Source organism: Echinops telfairi, unplaced genomic scaffold (genome assembly GCF_000313985.2).
Source record: "Echinops telfairi isolate 266 unplaced genomic scaffold, ASM31398v2 ScPeMD7_31;HRSCAF=116, whole genome shotgun sequence".
NCBI lineage: Eukaryota > Metazoa > Chordata > Mammalia > Afrosoricida > Tenrecidae > Echinops > Echinops telfairi.
Genome location: NW_022103928.1, coordinates 53,969,086 through 53,986,935, shown reverse-complemented (window position 1 = coordinate 53,986,935; position 17,850 = coordinate 53,969,086). Strand labels below are relative to the sequence as shown.

Sequence of the window (17,850 nt, the reverse complement as noted above, 5' to 3'; positions counted from 1 at the left end):
TTAGCATGGAGCAGAGGAGAGAGAGCAATTCATAATCGTCATGTTTTAAGTTAACGGTTTCAATCCTCACGACATGTTTAATTCTAGGGTTTGGTAAGTATTGTGGAGTGACTGAGCTCATTACACCCAATAATAAATGCTTAGCTTAGGGCTGGCTAGGGTTACGGAAGGGGTGAAAAGGGTCTCTATTTAAGGTCTTCTCAGAATGGAACAGAGATATTATTAATCCATGACTCATAGCACTTTCAGACTATAGCTCTGGATTCATTCTAATAGACTTCTTGGAATTCATCATATTTTCTAAAGACATTCATGAATGTGGACAAATATTAACTTCATGTATGCGATTCCCTAAGGAAGCCTGGTGGGGGTGGGGGTGGGGGGGGGCCTGGTGGCAGTGTAGTGGGTTGGGCGCCTAACCGCAAGGTCAGCGATTCAAAAGCACCAGTCCCTTTGAGGAAGAAAGATGAGACTGCCTAGGCTCATAAACAATTTAGTCTTGGAAACCTCCAGGGGCAGGTCTCCCCTGTCCAGCAGGGTTGCTATGAGTCAGAATCCACTCGATGGCAATGGGTTGAGGAGCCTGGGTGATGCTGTGGATTAGGTGTTGGCTACTCATCTCAGGGTCGGTGTTTCTAGTTCGCTACCACTTCCCAGGAGAAAGATGAGGCGATCTGACCTCAGAAAGATTGACAGCCTGGCAACACTCTATATAGTGTCTCTTTGAGTCAGAATCACCTCGATGGCAGTGGGTGGGTAATGTGATTACTTGGTTCTGTCTCTACCTGGGGAGAAAGACGGAGCTTTCTACTCCTGTAATGAGTTACAGTCTTAGAAACCCATAGAGACAGTTCAACTCGGCCATAAAGGGTCCTTCTGAGTCAGCAGTGAGGGGGATTTTACTCTCTGTTTCTGTGTGTCTACCTTCATTTAAGCAGACAGATATAAAACGGCACTCATAGAGTACTGCATTTTCTACTGAAGTCTTGGAAGGCGTCCCTAGGAAAGCAAGATGAAGAAGACAGACCGAGACTCCCGAGCAGGAGCTGCCATGTTTTCACAGTCGGCTTGGCAGCCAGGGAAAGGACTCTTGGTCATTGGATAATGGGGATGACCACTAACCAGCTGCTGGGGGTCAAGCCAGACCATGGCCACCCGAGCGGGTCGGAGTAGACGTGTGCTCCATCACGTTTTCAGGAGTTGATTGCCACCACCTTCTTCTGGGGAGTTTCAGGGCCGACTTGCAGGTCCAGCCCTTTGGTTAGGAGCCAATTTGCACCCTGTGGAAATTCCACTGGGGCGAAGAGCAGGTACAGTGTGCTGTACAAAGCTTTTTAACGTGCCGCACTCAGAATGCTGAAGGGATCCTGGTGGTGCTGTGGATTGGACACCCCCATCACTGCTCTGGGGGAGAATGAGGCTGGCTGTTCTCCCTAAAGATTTTCAGTCTCCAAAACCCTATGTAGGGTTCCCGTGAGTCACAATTGATGAGACTGTAGTCAGTGGTTCTCACCCTTCCTTTCACACAGCTTATGTTGTGGTGACCGCCCCCCCCCCATAAAATTATTCTCGTTGCTACTTCTTATCATTTTGCTACTCTTATGAATCAGGTGAGCCCTGAGAAAGAGTTGGTCAACACCCAAAGGGGTCACAACCCACAGGTTGAGAACTGCTGGATCAGAGGGTTATTTTTAAAAAAATATTTTGTTTACTCAGCATAGCTTTGGCTCAACACTTCCAATAGCTTGTTGTTGATCTTATTATTATTGTTTCGGTTTGGGTTTCTTTTTTGGATGGAATAGAAATTTTCTTAAGGACTACTACGCTTGATATTGCCTTGGTTGAGACAAGAACAAAACTTGCCAACAGATATTTGTGAATATAATAACAAACTTTACCTAATGGACTATAGGACATCTGACACAGGTTTTGAGGTTGAACATTTCCCTCTTTCCAGATCTGAGGCCAAATTCTGTGTTCCATGTCTTGACAGTGTCTAACTTGTGTTGACAATTGACTTCCAGGAAATATCTTCTTAATCTTTTATCCTTATTAGGATGGTAATTTGAACAGAGAGCTTAAAAAAAGTCTTGGATGTTATTTGATCCCAGAACGAGACCGACTTCTTTAACAATAACAGAGCTAATATAATAAAAGCCATCAGGTTTGGGATATTTTATGAAAATGTTTAATTCAACTGTTTCTTTGGAATGTAGTAGTCATAGTTTGGAATTTAAGTTACAGTTCCGTTCTATGTGGTTCTTATGCTACTCAGTGTCTGAGAATACAAATGTCATTTAAAGTTAAGGCTTTGCTGTTCATTTTGAAACAACAATTTACAAGTGTCATATTGTCATAGAAAATAAAAATTTCTGTAAAAAAAATTTTCACAAAATTTTATGATGGTACAAAACATGAAGCAATAATATACCAGTAAAATGAAAACATTTTACTACAGAAAGGTTTTTTTATAGATTTCAATAAAGAAAAAAATATGTTATTTTACACCTTTAAACATTACAAAACAATCTAAAACAATATAAACCGAACATTTTGTAACACTGCCTTTACAAATTAATAACTTTATAAACATATAATTTTTAAATATATTTATCAGTGCAAGATACTTTAAAATTTAAAGTTGCAGTATCATTTTTCCTTGGTAGATGAACATTGAGTCTGTTGCCCGGAGGGAGAGATGGGAGCAAAGGAGGTCTTACTCTGCTTGCTCTTCTCAGTCTGATGGTAGCAACTGAATGGATGCTTCCAGGGACAAAACACCAGTCTTCTTTTATGGTAATCAATACTTTTCCTGGAAACAAAAGGCATTCTCCATCCAATTATACCAAGATGAATAGATTGCCCTGACTGATGGAAATGCCACTTGCCCCAAGTGCATCTGGGTAAGCTCTGCAGCTAGGCCAAAGACAGTCCATCTAAACATGATCACGCACCACACACCGTGACACAGACACACCCGAATTAACCCCGCAGTCTTTGGGTTAATTCACACACTGCCTTGGTAAGATACTCACTTTGCCAACCCGACATCCAGCCCTTTCTTCATGAGCATTTGGGAATTTATCTGGAAGCATTCATTCAAGCTTGTGCGTGCGTCTTTCCAGGTTTGCTGCTGAACGGATTTATTTAAACATTTGTTTTGACTTTGCTCCTTCCTTTTCCCTCCCCCTTATCTTAAAATACATCACCTCAGGCACCAGGCTTTATAGTTCCTTTTTTAAATTATCTCTTCTTCGTTCCACTTCCCTTGTTTGATTCAATAGCAAAATAGGAATGCTCTCAGGGGCCATTTTTGCTTATGTGGATGTAAAATTTCACGGGTTATTTTATGTGTGTGTGTGCATGCACACGTGTTACTGTTGTGTATTTAGAAAGTCCTTCCTTTGAGTCTCACACTTGAAAGCCAATTAATGATTTCTTCCCTTGACTGATCAATACATCTTCAACGCAAACATTTCATCAATGAGCATTTCAATCAGGATAGACAGACAAATGGCTTCAGGAAAAAAGATACTGTCTCTTTAACCAGTTAACGAGAAAACCAAAGTTAGACTTTGGAGGGCAAAGTTAGGAATTTCCCTTATTGATTTATTTTTAAACATAAAGTCTAGTAAAATCGGTTTGCCACATCCAGTAAGGTTAAAGCTGCAAGTTTCTTTTCTGGACAGTGGCCAATGCTTAAACTCTAAGAGGGCAAAAAAGACAGAGAGCTAGGAAAGAGAGCGAGCGAGAAAGCCTTTACATTTGAAAATACATTCCATACGAAAGAACAATAAGAGAGAATATTGCAGCTTTATACAAAAGGGTCAAGAGACATGAAATTGAACGGTGGGAAAAAAAAAGCAGAACAAGTAAGCCACGTTGCCAAGTCTTCTGAGCCCTTTCCTTCCCCGGGGCTGACGTCTCACACTAAAATATACTTTCTTCTAGTCAGTGGGCCACCAGGGCTTGATTAGAGTCGGGCTGTCACCATTGAGGAACGGGGGTGGGCAGTTAAACACAACACAACGAGAACCAGTACAAACAAAAAGGCACTTGAGAGGACACACTAGCTAGTGCCAAGGATTTTTCGTTGTGTTGTCGGTAGAACACCCAGTTGCCAACAGTGTTTGGGGGCAGCCCGGTTTTCTGCATGGAGTTCACAAGCACGAGGTTTAAGTACAACACTGGAAAACATCAAGAGAATTTGACGGTATTGCTTCGTAAACAGAGCTGACACACTATACCGGTACGGAGGCTACGGTACGTTTAAACGAAAACCAAAAACATTCTAATCCTTCTTTGCCTATGCACAACACGGCCGATTATACACAGGTAGAGCTGCAGGAGTCCACGGTAATGCGGTGAGATTCTAATAGCATCTGGGCACAGGGATAAAGGTAGCATGTCCATCAAAGGGGACCCACTGAGTTCACTTGGTGCCAGCATCTTGGATTTTGCACAGTTTCCAAAGAGATTCCATAAACGGGAAGGGGGTGCGGGTGGGGGTTGAGGGGGTGGAGAGAGAAAGAGAGAAAGGGGTTGGGAAGGAGGAGGTGAAACTGAATCATTAAATCAATCATCCTTGGTCTCAACACCAGCATCTGATTGATTATTCCATTGAAACCCACAGAAACGAAAAAGGCGACTGTACATGATTCGGATTGTTCACACCGCTCCCTTGTTCAGGTCTGTCGGCTATGCTCATTGAAGCTCCTGAGAAAAGCCTGGCTCAGTGTCCTCCACGCACTTCCCAGGTTGGAAGAGAAGTCAAGCCCCACAGTTCCCCAGCACGCTCAAGTCCCGTCCTTCCTTCCGCTTCACTTCTCCCATTCGCCTGGTCATCTCTGCCTGCCTTCATGCCTCCGAATAGGTGCTCTGTGTATTCAGTTTGTCCTTTTTCAACTTCACACCGTCCACAAGTTCAAAGTTATAGTTCTCCAAGGCAGACAAGTTTCTCTCAGACATGCCGTTGTGCCAACAGGCGCAATACAGCACCACCCCACAGACGGCCCCCAGCAGGACCCCCAGGGCGCTCATGGCGATGATGGTGATGAGGATGGGGTCCAGGGTCTTCAGCACGTTGCCCGGCTTCTTTAGGATGTCCTTGGTACCTTCTCCGGTGCCTTTGTATCCTGGCGTGCTCCCTATGGGGTGGGCGGGGTGGAGGGAGGAGGACAGAATTGGTCCCATGAACATTGCTGACTTGCCAGATGAAGACAGACAGACAGACAGGCAGAGCAATGGATAATCACAAGGCCCACCCTTGCCTGTTGTCTTCCAAAAGCCTGCATGGGGAGTTTTGGAATGACATTGGGCAACCTCATCACCTGGAGCCGCCAACGTTTACATTAGACTCAAGCTTGGGCACCGAGTTGAAGGCGATGGGAAGCGGTAATTCTGCATAGAGTTTAGAGCCCTGGTGCTGTCGTGGTTATAATTTGGTTAGCACATGAAAAATCCTGATTCTAGCTCAACAGTGAGGGCTATCTTCTAATCACATTCAGATGCTTGCAGTCCTCCATCTGGGCTGGGCTGTAAGCTGTGTTTAGAGTCCAGGGCCAGATATGTGCTCATTAAGCGCTGCAAGCTGCTTAGTCACACGCGTGTCTAGGGGAGGCATATAAACTATTCCCTGTGCATTTGCCTGATTCTAAAACCAGACACGAGGAGACCTTCAATGCTGCCCTGGTGTTGCAGTTTCCAGGGTCTGGGCACAGCTTTATACACGTGCTTGTTCTCCCAAGTGTATAATCTTCAAACCAAACAAACGTTTCCAGCCTACTGCCGCAAGCCCACCGTGGTCTCACTCAAGTGGGGCGAGCCTTCAGAGCATGTGAATGCTCACAGCCAACATTTAAAAAGCTCCATGGCGCAAATCTGGAAATGGCGCGAGGGCTATGCCAGATAGATCACACTTAATAGTCAGCATCTCTTCAGGCCCAGTGGTTTCACTGGGGACAGTTAGACCACTCTGCAGTTTGGCCACGGGGGAAATGGTTTCTTTAGAGTGGAACACGAGAAACTACTAATATGGGGGCGTCATTGAGTCTCATTACCTAGTACTAGAAACGAGACTAAAATGCGAATGGACAACATGCGTGGGGTTTACTTAATGGTGTTCAGATCAACTAAGATTCCCATCCAGGAAAACTGGAATTATGAGGTGCCAAGTCCCTAAACAGGGGAAAACTAGCCAAGGAGCCATATTAATAAACCTCCTTTGATGAAGCATTGGTTTGAGATGACTTTTAATAAAGTTTGCTTCTCAGAGTAGACTTGGAGCTGAAATGAGCCAGATATTAATATCATTAGTAGCATTGCACTATATTAATTTGGTTCTATTGGGTTTGTGTCTGGCTAAAAAGACGATTGCATTTTAAACAGAGACAGAGGCTGATACACCACCCTGGCCATGGTGTGGTCCTGCCTGCCATCCACTATCCAGAGCTGCTAATCTGAGGGATACGGAATGTCTTCTATGTGGTGATAAACCAGTGCTTAACACGTGAAAACACATGTGTTAGAGGGAATTTGTCTAAATATGATGCTGCTCTCCAATTAACTAACTGTGAATTTCAGTCTTATCATCTGAGTTTCAGTCTTATTATCTGTAAAGTGGGGATAAACACACCTTAGGGGACTGCAGCGACCCTTACACAAGGTGAGGTATATCGTGTCCTTTGAATGTAGTTTTCCCTTGATAAGTCCCTATTCCGCTTTATATCATCATGATAAAACCAGCATCCCAGCAGAGTAGGAAGGGACATTTGGATTCTAGTCCCTTACAGAAGGAATCTTGAGAAGATCCCACTCCTGGCTACACATAGGACAGGGCAGACCTGTCTCTGTGGGTTTCAGAGACTCTAATGCTTTACAGGAACAGAAAGCGCCATCTTTCTCCCGAGGAACAGCTGGAGATTCCAATTAGTGACCTTGTAGTTGGCAGCCTGATATGTAACTACTCCACTACCACGGTTCCTCAGTGGCCTGCTATGGCCCTTAAACAAAATGGTAGTGGAAAAATTCCATTGCCTTTGAATTCCACTTCTCCACAGACGGTTTTTCTTTTGGAGCTCCCTGTACGAGCTCCAAAACCATCTGGAAGGGTTTTGAAATGAGCTCTGGACACCATCCTAAATCCTCAGGCACGTCTCCACTGGTTCTGTTTCTACAGTTGTCAAATGAAAATGTGTCACTCGATGTTCCTAAGGCCTCCTCTGAGCTCAGACAAAGGAGGAGGGCCAGTGCGCTTCTTCTAGGCTCCACTGCTTACACAAGCCGAACCATCCCAGACTCCCTGCAGGAGAGGGGTGCTCTTGGGCAGCAATGCAGTCAATAGCCCAACTCAGACTCTGGGCATAGATGTACAGTCTCTTTGAATGGCGCTGATCTACCAATGTATGAGCATTGCCTACAGCGTCTTCTTTAGCATATTAATAACGACAGTGATTTAAAACAAAATGGAAAAAGGTCATCACATTTACCTGCTTCATCCATTTTATTTTCTGGATGCTTTTTATCCTGGTCCACTGGCTCTACAAATGAAACAAAAGAGAAAGAGATGCATTGAGTTGTCAATAAAACACAACATCTACCCCGCCGCCTCTGCACACTCATTCTAGAACCACACACACATAGGCCTCTTATGGGCTTCTGTTCAAGTTGTTAGTATAATCAGATTTTACGAAACGGTCACAGAGCACTGGAGAATCAATATTAAATGACTATGGAATTGGTGACTTGGGGCACACCACTTTCTTTGAAGTGTCAGATGTACTCTGCTTTTAACAGAGTGTATTTTAGGAGAAGAAAGGGGTGGAGAGACGTGGGTTTAAGTACCTAGAGTGTTGGAGGAATCTGATGAAAACCGGGACTAGCAATGAGGCTGTAGAGATGGCCACCATCCCATACTTGTTAGGCACTAGCTTCCTAGGGTTGATGGGTGTCAGACTGGCTTCCCAAACAGTCTCTAAGTGTATTGAGTCAAGAGGCCATGGCCTCAACCTTACCAAAAAAAATTTTTTAAGGCTATGGAAGGAGTAGAGTCTTAGCTCTATGGTATCAAGTCTACAGCAGCTACTAATTTTGTTCACTACTGTATTCTTAGCACACGATTGGTGCTTCAATAAATATTTACTGTATGAATGAATGATTAATAGTTCATAACCTAATATCATTCATGAACTATTCCAGAACATATTTAATCCATTGATGACTACAATTTACCTTCATCCACCACCTTAACCCACTGTCATCAGCATCGATTCTGACTCATGTTGTCACATCAGACAGAGCAGAACTGTTCCTGAGGATTTTCAAAGCAGACAGCCTCATCTTTCTCCTGAGGAGCTGGTGGATTTGAACTGTTGACTTCATGGTTAGTAGCCTAACACACAATCCACTAAGCCACCAGGGCTCCTTCAGTTACCTTAGGCATCTTTTGATTGATACAATAACATGGGAACCATTGTTAACAGAGCTCTGATTGCTCCAAGAACAATGCCTTGCAGCAACTACTGCTATGTAGAGCCGTTCTGTGAACAACAAAGACTTAGAGAATTACCTTAGCTATCTAGGCAGTCGGAATAACACCTGGCATGCTGCTTTGAGAACAGTATGTGATCAATTAAAACGTATTGAACTTTGGTTTCTTTGCTTGGTTTGTGCGCTGGTTCTGACGTTCCAAAACCATCATTACATCACTCTCAGTGGATTATATACATACACAGCGTAACTACAGGAAATATACACTTTAGCAGTTTTGTAGGCTTGAATGTGGATCATCTATAAATAGTTGCGACTGAGAAACTAAGCCTGTTTTTTTTGTTTGGGGTTTTTTTTGGGGGGGAGGGGAGTGTTGGATTTTATTAGCAGTGTGCCATGAAACAGATTTCCTAATACAAAGAAGCAGGTTTTTATTCACTGTATCTGTTCCCCAATTTCTTCAATTGACCCTATCGTATTATTGCCACTCTTGGGATTACATATGCTCAATATATTGTACCTTAAAATCTCTGTCTGTTGTGAAATGACCCCAAACCCAGTTAGCCAACAGGCTTCCTTTGTCTTAAGCTTGCCCAATAGGCTCATTCTATTTTGTTCTAATTAACATCCTCTTATGTAATGATATGGAACAAAAGTTTAAGTGTAGCAAATGGAGCTTAAGACTAATTATTCTGCTATCACATTGCTATCAGTGAGGCTATTTGTAATTATATGCCAAGAACTAGGGAATATGAATTGCTGACTTTTATTTTCTAATGTCAGACTTTCATTTGTTGCGGGCCAGACCAATAAGGACCAACTCTGAAAACACTAGACAGAGCCTCTGAATTCCATTCCCTCTTTGGAGTCACTGCCATGGGTTTAAAGTCAGAACTGTCGAGTGACTTATAATAAAGTAGAGAATTACGGCTTTGATGATTCACTGGCAATGGGTCCTTTATTAAATTCACCACCATCAAAGTTTTCAGAGGTCTGTTGCTTTGTTTATGCATTCAGGCATTTGGAATGACCCAGATGTTTGAGGTTACCATCAACATTTCTGGTATGGTGTCTACAGCTTGTCCGTGTCGTGAGTCCTTCTTCTTTGCCGCAGTCTTTTAGTCTACTTTCTATAGGTCCTTTTGTGGGTACCAAGCTGATCATCTAATGGACTAGACTGGTTAGGCCATAGGCTTGCTAAAGGTAAATTAACCTGATGTTATGCCCTGTGGAGCTGGAATATGCTTGCCATATGGTGTGCCTATAGCGCACATAGAAACGCTAGGTCTAAATGAACAAGACAAAGACTGTTATATGCTAGGACTCTTGCTCTGGGCAACTGCTTCATTGCTTCGGACAGCAACTCATACTTACTTGCACAGTCCTCTTGTGAAATGTGGTTATTAATACTAATGTCATCAACTGCAATCCCGCCAAGGTTTCCTTTTCCGATTTCGCCTTCAAAAATCACCTAGCAAAAATGAGATCATTTCCACAGCATTTCAATATTAGTACCAAACATTGGTGTTTACAAATGCTTGTTCAGCTCCAACCACAGCACATAAATTAAATCCACGAGGTTTCACATAAGCACACACTTTGCTCATCAATCAACATTTGCTGCTGCCTGGTGATGGCATAAAACTTGTCGTCTTTGCTCCTTTTTTTTTATTTAACATAATGCAGAATTTAGAGCTGGAGAAGGCAGCACATAACAGGCACGATCCACTGGGAGAGCCTGGAAATAGATGGCACAGTAGCATCTTCCCATCCTTCTTAGCGAAGTTCTTTTCCAATAATCTGAGCCTGAGAGATACTACCTCCCGAGATGACCATCTCTCAGGCTCATGAAGCACCGGGGAGAATTTGTGAAACAATTCTTCCATCACATTGGCATTATTGCCATTGTTAGCTGCCATGTCGTCAGCCTCCAATTCATGACAATCCTATAGATCACAGAGTAGAACTGTTCCCTAGGATTTTCTTGGCTAATAATCTTTATAGCAGCCTGTTGCCAGACCTTTTCTTCCATAGAGCCTCTGAGTGGGTTTTGATCTGCCAATCTTAAAGTAAGAAGCAACCTCAAGATGGTCAACAGCTCCCTCCGGTGCAACTTGCCCTCCCCAACTGAGATGAGGGACCCTACCTGGTAAAGCTTCAGAGACTTGTGCAGCAGAACACGCCCCTCCTTCCAGTGATCGCCTTGGTGTCCAATGACCATCCAGACCAACTGGTCATACTCATCTGGCTTCTGGTAGCGTAGCTTGACCCGCAGCGTGCCCACGTGGGAACCCGACATGTGATACCAGAAGGTCAGGCAGTGGGCTGAGTTCTGGGAATAGACCACGGGGCTCACCAGACGGGCCACTTTGCCCTTCTGGTTCTCATCCGCTTGGGAATAGATGAAGTTGCCATCTCCTGCTGCGGCAAAAACCAACTGTGTTAGGAAGAATGGCCACCTGCTTGACCTTTTGTTCCTATCAAGTTCCACCAATCAATGCTTCTCTCGCAGGCTGAGCACTGAGCACCCAAGCACCCAATGGGAACAGAGCTGTTGGGAAACGTCTTCGATACCCACAGCTTTGCTCTTGGCCTCTCTGGATGGACAGTTGAGTAGGGAAAGGGTCTGCAGTAACCCAGCATCGGTTTGGACAGTCAGGTTTGAAAGGCACTGTCCTAGGAAGGCAGGCTGAGGCTGCGGTCTGCGTGAGCATCGTTGTCAAAGCAAGCAGGAAAGCCCAGAGCAGATGGGAAAAGATTCCGCAGAGGAGGAGACCAGTTTCCATGCCATGTTGAGTTCCCTTCAGCACCACCCTTTGAAGACCAAGTTTAAACGGGATCGTTGAGATGTAGTCTCCCTGGTCAGCAGAGCCGCAGATCTGCCGTTGGCTGATACTTCGGTCACTAGATCTGATAACAGAGCCGCAATTTTGCCTAATGATCTAGCAATCACTGTTTGTCTGGCTTATTTTCCCTTTCCCTAAATCGAGAAGATATTTCCCCAGTCATTTATTTCATGGCATATAAACCCCTCCAACCCACCCGAGAGCCCGATTCTCTCCTGCCAACTCCACTCCTGTTTGATGTGGGGTTCTGGTTCAAGAAGAGGCAAGTTTGCATTTTTGAGGCTCATTCGAATGTGCCATCTTGGCAATGTAGACACTCGCTGAGCTGCTAGGACTTACTTGGCTTGGCTTTTAATTACCCCCAGTGGGAATGTTTTCTCCTGCCTCCACCTGGTCTAAACACACAATTCATGTTTCACTGTTTGTGCTGCAAATAGAAATTATCTCCTCTACTGCCTCACCTGATGTAAGTGTGAATCGCGGCTCTGGCCTCCATGGACAGGGGAGATGTTTTGTTTGCTGCTCTAGGAAGCAGGTGTATCTGTGAGGTGCTTCTTCAGTGTGTATACGTGGGCATGTCCTTGCGTCTGTTCAACTGCGTTGCCAGTGTCCATGTGGACGTGGAATGTGTTAGCGGGGCAGAATTTTTTCACTGAGGAAGAAGCCTTGGTGGTGGAGTAGATTGCATAATGGGCTCCTACCCACAAGTTCAGCAGTTTGAGACCACCAGCCACTACAAGGGGGAAAGAGGAGGCTTTCTTCTCCCGAAGAGATTCCCATTCTCTGAAACCCTCAGGGGCAGTTCTACCCTGTCCTATAGGGTCGCTGTGAGTCAGAACCGATTTGAGGGCAGTGTTTTTGGCTTTAGCTGTGTTTATAGGGCACTCTTAAGGAACGTCACATTCTTAATTAAACCAATAAGTGAAAGAGCTAAGGAATAACTGACTTAAGTCACAGCCCCAGGTTCAATGCTGACTCTGAGAAGTGTCTGCCTGTGACTGAGCAGACTCAGCCACTTCTGGGTTTGTTTGATCCCATGTTGGTTTACCCAGTTGGAGTCAATTGTGTCCACTGAGTTGAGTAAGGAATGATTCCACCAAGACAGACAGACAGGTTTTTTAAAAAGTCCCCATCTTACCCCTACCGCCGCCTGGTCTTAAGGGGAGAGACTGAAGTTGGATCTGCTGGAGAGTAGGGACACATTTACTGAGTCCATGGGGTGTCTTGGGGCTCCTCAGAGACTAGCTGGGAAAGGGGATGGCAAGGGGGCATGGGGAAGGGAGAAGGTTGCCTGAGAAGTGTCTTATGGCCTCTGCTTTGCTGCCACCAGGGGCTTTTCAACTTGGGCCCAGCGGGTCCTCACCACCCCAAGACACTCCACCCTCCTTCACAGAGCAACCAAGGCCGTGTCTTTCCTGCCACATGTTCCTCATGGCATTTACCCACTCACATTACTCTCAACCGCAGCACCCACTACTTGGTCCTTCACAGGCTGTTTCTTTAGTTTCTTCAACCCCCAGCTTAGCCCATCTCTAAGACAAGCCAATTGTGTTCCCCTACAAAACGCGTTGAAGTCCTCTCCCTGGTACCTGGGAATACGACCCGGTTTGGGAAATGTATCTTCTTTGAAGGTGTTAGCAGTTAACACAAGGTCATAGCAGACTAGGGTGGATGTTCATCCCTGCCGAGTGGGGACTTGATGAGATAGAAGAGATAGAGATAGGAGTTGCCAAGGTGAAGACCAAGCCAGAGACTGGAGTGCTATAGCTGCATACAAGTTCAGGAATGCCAAAGATGACCAGAAGCTAGGAAGAGGCTAGGAAGGATCGTCCCCTAGCACCTGCAGATGGAGGATGGTCCTGCGGATACCCTGGTTCATGACGCCCAGCCTCCAGAGCCGGGGTCACACCCTTCTGTTGCTTCAACCCTCTAGTTTGTGCGGCTCTGTTAGCAGCTCTAGGAACCAAGACACCTCCTAGCTTATCTTTTCACTATCATTCTCACCTCTTCATGGGAAGTTCTCCCCACACTGCTTTGTAATGGCTTCCCACCCACAACCTCAAAAGAGCTCAATGTCGGAGGAAGCCTCCTTTGCTTCCCCAGCGCCTGCCATAGCAGCCACACGACAGGTGCCAGGCATGCTCCTACAAGAGGCCTGCAGTGAGCAGCCGACGTGGGACTCCAGGGCATGACTTCCTTCTTGGGGGTCAAGGGAAGAACCCTGAGTAGGGTCCATTTAAGGAAGTTCAATATCAGGCAGCTGAGAATTTTACTGGGCCATTGCTAACTAACACTAATCTCAGAAAAAACCAAACCCAAACCCCTCCATATGTGATTTGCAGTTTCTTCCTTCCAAGCTGTCAAAAACAAGTGACATATGACATGTGATGTCATGATTTGTGTCCGTGCTGCAAATGGGCTCTTTGTATGGAGATTTGTTTGACATTCACCCGCCCTCCTTTCAGAAGTTGGTCTCACCCATCTCTGTCTCTGTCTCATCTTTCACGGTCTGATTGGGTTTTGATTTTTCGCAAGGGCTGTAGAAGCTTCTGATTTCTAGTAAGGACAGACTCCCCATGTAACGGCTCGGTCAAACTGGGTGGCAAATCTTTCTTAAGACAGGACAGACAGCGCTTTTCAGCTGGTAATTTAAGACAAGCCCTACTTTTCTGATACCCCAACACATACAGCGCTGATATTTCTTTCCTTTCAGGGTTTTTATCACAGTTCTGGGTCAGGAACTCTGTCTTCATTTTCTCAATTAGCACTTTACTTCTGTAAGCCTTTTAGCTTTTGTCTCTGGCTAACATAGCTTTTAACCTCCTTTGAATGTCAGATCCTACTGAGCCATTTTGCTTCACTTTGCATGCATTTTTCCACCATTACTGCCTTCATTTCAGCTAATTGCATTTAGTTAATTTGATGCCATTTATATGTACAGTGCCATTTACAGTCAAAGTATTTTAAGTTTTCTAAAACTGCTTGTCTTAAAGATTCAATTCAAAGTGTCTCAGAATTGAAGGAGTCCAATTTTATCCAATTTCCTTGTCATTCTCATTAGGCAAGGAGGTAGCCAGGGTAGAAGGAGGCCTATTCAACCTACTTAATGGTTATATTCACAGGGGGAAAAAAAGAGAACAACACAACGAGAAGGGCACGAAGTGTCCTCTGCCCATCCATTGACTCACTGCCCCACTCCTCCCAAATACCAGCCAGGGGAGAGCTTTGCTTAATGAGATTTCTTGGCATTCACCAATGGTCCTCTGGAGTATTTTGGGGGAAGCCACTCTCTGAGTACACTGTTCTCTGAGGGCCTCCCTGGGTAAGGGAGCAGCTTGTGGTTTAGGGGTTTGCTAGGTTGTGTGTCACAGGATGCCGCTGGCTTTTTACACCACACCTCAAGTTCTGATAAAGTGATTGGGAGAAAAATGATGCTGTCGCGGGGAAAGGCAGTTCCCTAGAGCGGCTGTCAGCCTTCTCTGTCCCCTAGTCCCTCCAGCCAGCCTTAGGAAATGAAGTGAATGCTCAGATGGAAAGGAAGGCCAAGAAACGGTAGGTGGTGAAGCGAGTTGAGAACCGCGGCATGCTGAGGTTCCCATCTGGGCGGAGGGACTGTGTTAGATCTGAACTCCCCGTCAAACACCAGAATCTCTACCTCCACTGCCAGGGTCAAGAGTGAGCAAGCCTCAGGCTTGTTTAGCTGAGAAAGAAAAAAGATCACTATCTATAGGCAGAGATGCCTTGAAGTCAGTCAGAATTAGGGAACATGGGATGATGAGATATCCCGTGATTTGATGATTGTTGATGAAGTAGGGCAGCGGTTCTCAACCTGTGGGTCGCGGCCCCTTTGGGGGTCTAACAACCCTTTCACAGGGGTTGCCTGATTCATAACAGTAGCAAAATTGCAGTTATGAAGTAACAACGAAAATAATTTTATGGTTGGGGGGTCACCCCAACATGAGGAACTGTGCGGAAGGGTTGTGGCATTAGGAAGGTTGAGAACCACTGAAGCAGGGGGATGTACAGAAAGAGTTCACTATCCTATTTTTTTTCTTACGAAGATGTTAGAGATTTTCCATAATAAAAAGTCACATATAAGGCAGGTACTGTTCTCACACTCTGATCCAGTTTGCTATTGTTCACAGAGGCAAACTCATGGCCAGTTCAGCGATCACTCGCTCTTCCGTGCCTTTGTGTGTCTACTGGAGAGACGTTTTTTGTTGCTTTTGTTAGTTGCCATTGAGTCCATGCTGACTCAGCACGGCCCCAGGTGCAGAGTATAATCGCCTTAGAGGGGTGCCCAGGCTGTGATCCCTCAGAAGCTTGTCTTCCAAGGGGTTTTGGGGACAGTTTGAACCGCCAATTTTTTAAAGGACTAGTTGAACACCTAGCTCTCTGTGCCACCCAGGGACTTGAAGAGAGACCTTATAAACTCCACTAAGTAAAAGCATCCAGGAACACTTGGGAGCATCTTTCCCACCCACCCACCCACCTGCCTTAAAGTCACAGGTAGCTCAAAGACCTCCGATTAGAAGAGAATTTGCACAGAATGGGAGACCCGCAGTGAGCACCCGTTACCTGTGTGATCCTGAATTGGGCCCGTCTTGCTGGTTAAGACGCTCCACCTGAGCTGCACGTGACTGTCGTGTTCCCAGTGACAGAAGGTCTTGTGAGAGCCCCAGCCGAATTCACAGTTGAAGCCGTAGGCTGGGAACTCTTCCGAGGGTGGGAGGGAAAAACAGAGAGAAGTTCATCATTGAGGGTCACAAAGTTGCATAGAAATCACCATTCACCTCACTTAGCTTCCCTTTAAAAGATTCTGGGAAAGCCACCCAATTCAAGATGTCCAGGAAACGTGAAAGAGGCCTGGAGATGTCAAAATTACATGTAGACATTTCTCTCTCTCTTATCATTTTAAATCCAGCTTAAGAAAGATTAGACTGCCTGTCAAATTGTCGTTTCCTAAAATTTGCAGCAAGGTTGCTTTCAGGAACAGGTTGTTTTATACCTGCCTCTCCCTATTTCCAGAAGGTTTCATGAGAGAGAGGCTCACCCCGCTCTTGAGGATGCGTCCTACAAATTGGTCTAACCAATGAGAGGAATCTGCATTCGAGACTGACCCCGCTGCTTCATCAGTCTTGACACGTGATGGGGCGTCGTGCCTCCACGTGGAAGCTCTCTAGTCTCACCCTGTTTTAAGCTTCCGGGTCTAGAGTGTCAGGGAAGAGATCTCTGAAGCATTTTAAGAGGTTTTGGGGATTTTTTAAATTCTTTTTTTTTTTCTTATGTGCTTCACACCAGGTCCATTATTTTAACTGTCCATATATGTGCTTTTCCCCCAGGAATTTAAAAATCTACATACAAACTGTAAAATCTCCACGGAAGGTCATGGGAAAACTGCAGACACTTTAAAAAAAACAACATTTTCACTGTGTCCCGGGGAATCAGAAAAGCAAGCCAGGATGCATTCGCCGAGCGAGTGCGTCTTCTCAGGCCCTCTGCGAGGTGCAATTTGACGGCCGTGTTTGCTCAGACGAATAGCCTTCGTTCTGCCTCAGCCACTTTGCCCAAAAGGAGCTCTGCTTTTTAAAGTCTGGGAAACCCCAAACGGTCCATGTTTGGAATTCTTTTCGCGGGCTCGAGCTAACAAGAACAAGAATCCTGCCGATGAAATCATCATGCTTCTTGACGGCCCCACCTCCACTCGGCTTCCAAACAAACACACGACACACAAGCAGACACACAGACAAACGACGGCCATCGGGTCCAGTCTGGCGCGTGGAGTGGAACTGCTCCCTGGGGTTTGCAAGGTTGTCGCCCTTCGTGGTGTGAGACCGACCACTCACTTTCTCGCGGGAGAGGCACGCGGTTCAAGGGGCTGACCTTGGGGGCAGAGCCCAACTCCTACCCAGGCGGCCACGGGGCTCCCTCCCAGTAGACCATCCAAAGGTCCTTTGTCTTCTGTAATCCAGGAGGGACTCGGCTTCTCACCGAGTTTACGTCATCCACAAGATGGCAGCATTGAAACGGAAAGGGGGGAAGGCACTAGGGCGGGTTGTCAGCTGAACTTCAAAAACAAACAACCCTCAAAAAAAAGGAGCCTTGTTGTAGAAGGGACATCCGGATTAGGGCCAGGCTGGGTGTCTGTCAAGTGTGGGGGCTTCAGCTTTGACCTGGTGTCTAACCCAGAGCAGTTTGCCTTCTCCCCTGAAGTCCCCCGGTGGGTCCTCCCTTGCCGTAGCAATGGGGCTGGGGGCTTTTTATTGAAGGATGCCCTTCTTGTCATGTTTCCTTTCCAAGGAATTCTCTTCAAGTGCTGATGGCAAGTTCTGGAAGGAACATACCATCTGAACGGTCAAATTGGAGTTGGCTGACCCTGAGGTGTCGGCCATGACCTCTCACAGGGAGGACACGGTCCGTTTGGGAAAGGAAGCTACTAAGTCAGATCACTGTACTCGTACATAATGCGGGCGCTTGCATTTCGTGGGAAAGGGCTGTATTTCACAGCGACAGTGTG

At 45.7% G+C, this 17,850-nt stretch overlaps 1 protein-coding gene across 4 annotated transcripts in view; it reads right to left on the bottom strand.

Moving 5' to 3' along the window:
* Positions 1 to 2,172: 2,172 nt before the first annotated feature.
* Positions 2,173 to 17,850, bottom strand: part of NRP1 (neuropilin 1) — a 168,233-nt gene continuing 152,555 nt past the window's right edge. For 2 of the 4 annotated variants that reach the window (XM_004702290.2, XM_004702291.2), the window contains exons 13-17: positions 15,912 to 16,049; positions 10,634 to 10,905; positions 9,862 to 9,958; positions 7,488 to 7,538; positions 2,173 to 5,147 (exon numbers count right to left, since the gene is read on the bottom strand). In XM_004702290.2, coding sequence (XP_004702347.1) covers positions 4,858 to 5,147; positions 7,488 to 7,538; positions 9,862 to 9,958; positions 10,634 to 10,905; positions 15,912 to 16,049 — 848 coding nt within the window. In that variant the 3' untranslated portion in view covers positions 2,173 to 4,857. Of the gene's footprint in view, positions 5,148 to 7,487; positions 7,539 to 9,861; positions 9,959 to 10,633; positions 10,909 to 15,911; positions 16,050 to 17,850 lie in introns of all 4 variants that reach the window. The other 2 variants (XM_004702293.2, XM_045289804.1) reach the window with 1 other exon arrangement.